The 5,847-nt window shown below is 57.9% G+C and overlaps 1 protein-coding gene across 1 annotated transcript; it reads left to right on the top strand.

The window, feature by feature from the left end:
• The first annotated feature begins 4,125 nt into the window (after positions 1 to 4,125).
• Positions 4,126 to 4,584, top strand: LOC136465376 (uncharacterized). The gene has a single exon (XM_066464130.1). The coding sequence runs from the start codon at positions 4,126 to 4,128 to the stop codon at positions 4,582 to 4,584; it is 459 nt and encodes a 152-aa protein (XP_066320227.1).
• Positions 4,585 to 5,847: the final 1,263 nt, after the last annotated feature.

Raw genomic sequence — 5,847 nt, forward strand, 5'->3', positions numbered from 1 at the left:
ACCAAAAAATCGCTTAGACCCTGTCAAAATCAAAGCCAAGAGACAACTATTGGCTAACCCCCGGCCTTGTCCGAGGCTACCGAATCTCCGCCTCGCTCGAGGCCTCGCACGAAAGGCCTCGGACGGCCTACCGAATCTCCGCCTCGCTCGAGACCTCGCACGAAAGGCCTTGGACGGCCTACCGAATCTTTGCCTCGCTCGAGGCCCCGCACGAAAGGCCTCGGACGGCCTACCGAATCTCCGCCTCGCTCGAGGCCCCACTCGAAAGGCCTCGGACGGCCTACCGAATCTCCGCCTCGCTCGAGGCCGGCTCGGCAACAACCCTATCGCCTCCGCCTCGACCGATCTCCCTGACATAACGTCACGTGCAATTAATGCGACCAACCACTCCCGCAACATCAGCCGGACGACGGCTCGACACAGCAGAGCGGCCGACGAGACGGGAAGTCGCATCAACACCATGCCGTCCAGGACAGGACGGGGCAGGGGTTACCGGCCGCTGTGCACGGTACTGTGCCCACGACCGACGTCCGCACCGCACTGTGCTACCTAACCCCTGCTCCAGGAACTACGCGGCGTGGGGAGTCAAGTCCGGGTCACTATAGCCTCGGAATCAGTGTACAGGACCAACTGCTCCCTCCAAGCCTCGGTAATCCACTTTAGGGTCTCGGCAGCCTCGGGATTTGCGCCCGCCGAGCCCCCCACGATGGCTCAGCCTCGGCACCAACTGAGCCTCGGCTTTTTACACTACCAGCACATAGCAGCCGGCACATCGTCCGCCATGCCCTGCGTCAAGCTATCACTGGAGCTCCCACGTCGCACAGGATCGGATGTGACCGGCGCGTTGCTCAGCACATCAAGGACAGGGCCGCTCCATCGACCATACCGCCACAGTAGCAAGCTACAGGGCTCGGGCACGCCACCTTCGCTTATAGGACGCTGCGTAGCGAACACATGTATCACCCCGGTCCCCCTTCGACTATAAAAGGGAGTGACCGGGGCCATTTCTAGACACGGGCACACGCACAGACGGATAGACGAACTCACTCACTCACGCGCAAGCAACACTCTGTAACACGCACGCTTCCCCGCCGCCTGAGATCAACATCTCAAGCAATCCACACCGCTCCACGCAGAGACCTAGGACAAGCTCCCTCTCCCGTCCTGCTTGTAACCCCCTACTACAAGCACTTCAGTGCAAGGAATACAAGATCGATCTCCCAGACTGGACGTAGGGCATCTATCGCCTGAACCAGTATAAACCTTGTGTCTCTTTGCATCACCATCTAAGATTAGGGGCACGTAGTACATTTTCACTAGTGGGTTGAGGACTCGCCAGTCCAAAACACCGACAGTTGGCGCGCCAGGTAGGGGCTCTACTACGTGTCAGCTTCGTCGTCCCAACAACTTTCGAATGGCAGACCCCGTATGACCACTGCGTCTTGGCACGGTGATCTGGTTCGGGAGCCTAGAGTTCATGTCTCTAGGATGTGAGTACGATATGGTACTCCTCACACCCAGAGCCTCATCGATCGAGGACGACACCGCGCATCGGCAGCCCAGGCGCAGGCGGCACCCGGGCCGCCGCTCTCGCCGTGCTCACCAGGCACAGCGCGAGCGGGACCACCCCAACAGCGCACAGGCTTAGGGAGACGCACCGCGCTCTGCCGGTACCCCATGCCCAGCTATTGGTACAGAGTCCCTGGTTGGGGACCTGTCCAACTTAAGCCTGGGCAAGGGAAGAAGGCTGGTGGCATGCGGCGACGCCCCATCATCAAGCTCTGCCCCACCACCTCTTGAGGAGCCTACTCTGGCAGAGCAAAGCCCGGCAATGACACCATCCCCGTACCCTTTCGGGTTTGGCAATACCGCCGCCGCCTATGCTTCTGCCTATGTTTCTGCACATGCGGAGCCCTCAGGACGCCACCAACGCTTTGCCCTTGACCTCGACTCCACAACCTCAACCCATACCCACGCCGACTCCTCGGATGAGGATGAGGCGTGGGCTGAAGCAGACTTTTTGGGCTTCACGACCCTGACACTATGCGCCGCTTCTTGGCCGCGAGCGACTACTGCTTCGGTTACTCCGACAATGAAGACACTTATGACCCCACTCGCGAGTGTTTCCACATCGGGCTCAGGATGCCAAGGGCGAGTGATGAGGACGAGGGGGCAGGCAACCGTTCCTCGCTTTGCTAGGGGGCAGGCGACGCCACACCTCCACGCATCATGTCACCGACAGCGTGGAACAGGAACCTCAAGGAGATTCGACGCCTTGACTTGGAGTAGCTCTGTGAGCTTTAGGCCAAGGTCGAGCAAGACCGACTCCTGCAGCAGCAGCTCTGAGACACTCTCGAGCAAGAGCAGCAGGGTCACGGTGAGGGCGGAGCAGCCCGGTGAAGGGCTCGCGACATCAATCGCCGCATCAACAACGATGAAGGGGGCGAGCAACCCCCTATCTTCAATCGCGCTAGCCAGAACATTGCGGCGGTAGCAATGCTACTCTAGACAATGCCCGAGCCCTCTACCACGAAGGGGCGACGGGCTCACGGTGAGCTTTGAGACCTCCTTGAGACTGCCGCAGTGCAGCAGGCCGAAAGTTTCGCCTCCTGACAGCGAGGAGGCACCTCGAAACTTCCCATGGCACCGCCTCGGTAGGATAGGGAGGCCTCGGTTTGTCCCAAGTCTGCTCAGGCACCGACAGCCAACAGGGTCCCCTTGGTGCATGACCACCTCGGCAACCGACACGAGGCGTAGGGCGACCATGATGTGCTCAGCAGGTGACGGCGCCACGACAACGAGGGGCCCGCCTAGGGCTACCATCTGCACTGAGGTGGCCGCTACGACAGTGGGGAGGACCGCTGTCCTTCTCCTGAGCCACCTGGCCCTCGAGTCATTAGCACAGCTATCCACGCTGCTCATTTCCTGGCCCGATTTCGGCAACCGGCCAACCTCACAAAGTACAGCGGCAAGACCAATCCCAAACTTTGGCTGGCTGATTACTGCCTAGCTTGTCAGCTAGGCGGCGTGGACGATGACCTGCTCATCATCCGCAACCTCCTGTTGTTCTTGTTAGACTCAGCGCGAGCCTGGCTCGAACACCTCCCTCCCTCGTAGATCCACGACTGGCGTGACTTGGTAAGGGTCTTCGTCAGGAATTTCTAGGGCACATACGTGTGCCCCGGGAACTCCTGGGACCTCAAGAGTTGTCACCAGAGGCCGGATGAGTCTCTCCGAGACTTCATCCGATGCTTCTCCAAGCAATGCACCGAGTTGCCCAGCGTTAGTGACTCAGAAATTGTCTAGGCTTTCCTCTCTAGCACCACCTACCAAGACCTAGTCCGAGAGTTAGGCCAGAACGTGCCGACCTTGGCGGCCACGCTCCTCGACATCGCCACCAACTTCACCTCGGGCGAAGAAGCTGTCGGAGCCATCTTCCCCGACAACGAAGCCAAGGGGAAGCGGAGGGACGAGGCCCCCAAGGCCTCGACTCCCCACCTCCCCAAGAAAAAGAAGAAGGGTCGCCAGGGGAAGCAAGAAGTCCTCGAGGCCAGCCTAGTCGTGGCCGTAGAGCGCAAGAATCCCCGAGGCCCCAGAGGCCCCGGGCTCTTTGACGATATGCTTAAGAAACCCTACCATTATCACCAGGGCCCGGTGAAGCACACCCTCGAGGAGTGCACCATGCTCTGGCGTTACTACGCCAAGTTCAGGCTCCCCGATGATGATGCCAAGAAGAGGGGCGCCGATGACAGGGACGACGACAAGGGCGACAGGTTCCCTGAGGTACACAACGCCTTCATGATCTTCGGTGGGCCTTCAGCGTGCCTCACGGCACGCCAGCGAAAGAGGGAGCGCCAGGAGGTCTTCTCAGTGAAGGTGGCCACTCCCTAGTACCTCAACTGGTCTCAGGAGGCGATCACCTTTGATCAGGATGACCACCCCAATTATGTCCCAAACCTCGGGCAGTACCCACTTGTCATCGACCCCATCATCAGCAACACCCGGCTCACTAAGGTGTTGATGGACGGAGGTAGCGGCATCAACATCCTCTATGCCAACACCCTAGAGCTCCTAGAGCTCGACTAGTCATAGCTCCGAGGTGACGCCGCGCCTTTCCATGGCATTATGCCGGGGAAACGTACGTGGCCCCTCGGGCACATCAACCTGCCCGTCTGCTTTGGTACTCCCTCCAACTACCGCAAGGAGGTCCTCACCTTTGAGGTGGTTAGGTTCAAGAGAACCTACCATGCCATCCTAGGGTGGCCATGCTATGCCAAGTTCATGGTGGTCCCCAACTACACCTACCTCAAGCTCAAGATGTCGGGCCCCAACAGCGTCATCACTGTCGAGTCCACGTACAAGCATGCATACGACTACGATGTTGAATGCATCAAGTACGCCGAGGCTCTTGTGGAGGCCGAGACCCTCATCATCAACCTCGATCGGCTTGGTAACAAGGCGCCTGACTCCAAGCGTCGCACTGGGACTTTCGAGCCCATGGTGGCCATCAAGCTTGTCCCGGTCGACCCTATCTGCCCCGACGACCAGGCGCTGAGGATCAGCGCCACCCTTGACATCATATAGGAGGCCGTGCTCGTTGACTTTCTCCATGTGAATGCCAATGTACTCACATGGAGTCCCTCGGACATGCTAGGCATACTGAGGGAGGTCGCCGAGCATGCCTTGGACATCCGGGCTGGATCCAGACCAGTGAAACAGCGCCTACGCTAATTCGACAAGGAAAAGCGCAGGGCCATCGGTGAGGAGGTGCAGAAGCTTTTGGCGGCTGGATTCATCAAGGAAGTGTCCCATCTAGAGTGGTTAGCTAATCCTGTATTAGTTAAGAAGAAAAATGGGAAGTGGAGAATGTGTGTAGACTACACTAGTTTGAATAAAGCATGTCCAAAAGTCCCATTCCCATTACCTCAAATCGACCAAATCATTGACTCCACTATGGGATGCGAAACCCTATCTTTCCTTGATGCATATTCCGGTTACCATCAAATCAAGATGAAAGAATCCAACCAGCTCATGACTTCTTTCATCACCCCATTCAGCATGTACTGCTATGTGACTATGCCATTCGGCCTCAAAAACACCGGGGTTACATACCAGCGGTGCATGACCCAGGTCTTTGGCGAACACATCAGGTGAACCATCGAGGCCTACGTGGACGACATTGTGGTCAAGTCCAGGAAGGCCAGTGATCTCATCGATGACCTAGAGATCGGCTTCACATGCCTCAAAGAGAAGGGCATCAAGCTCAACCCCGAGAAGTGTGTCTTTGGGGTCCCCCGAGGCATGCTCTTGGGATTCATAGTCTCAGAGCGTGGCATCGAGACCAACCTAGAGAAGGTCTTGGCCATGACCAACATGGGACCAATCCGAGACCCCAATGGAGTGTAGAGGGTTATGGGATGCCTCGCGGCCCTGAGCCGCTTCATCTTGTGCCTTGGTAAAAAAGGCTTGCCCCTATACCGCCTCTTGAGAAAATCCAAATGCTTTCTTTAGACCCCCGAGGCCGAAGAAGCCCTCACCAAGCTCAATGCATTGCTCACCAATCCTCCCGTCCTGGTACCACCGGCCAAGGGCGAGGCCCTCTTGCTCTACGTCGCCGCAACGACCCAAGTGGCTAGCGCAGCCGTGGTGGTCGAGAGGTAGGAAGAGGGGCATGCCCTACCCATCCAACGACCTGTTTACTTCATCAATGAAGTGCTCTCCAAGATCAAGACATGCTACCCCCACATCTAGAAGTTGATCTACGCCATAGTCTTGGCTCGACGCAAGCTGCGTCACTACTTTGAGTCCCACCTAGTGACCATGGTGTTGTCTTTCCCCTAGGAGAGA

Source organism: Miscanthus floridulus, chromosome 7 (genome assembly GCF_019320115.1).
Source record: "Miscanthus floridulus cultivar M001 chromosome 7, ASM1932011v1, whole genome shotgun sequence".
Taxonomy (NCBI): Eukaryota; Viridiplantae; Streptophyta; class Magnoliopsida; order Poales; family Poaceae; genus Miscanthus; species Miscanthus floridulus.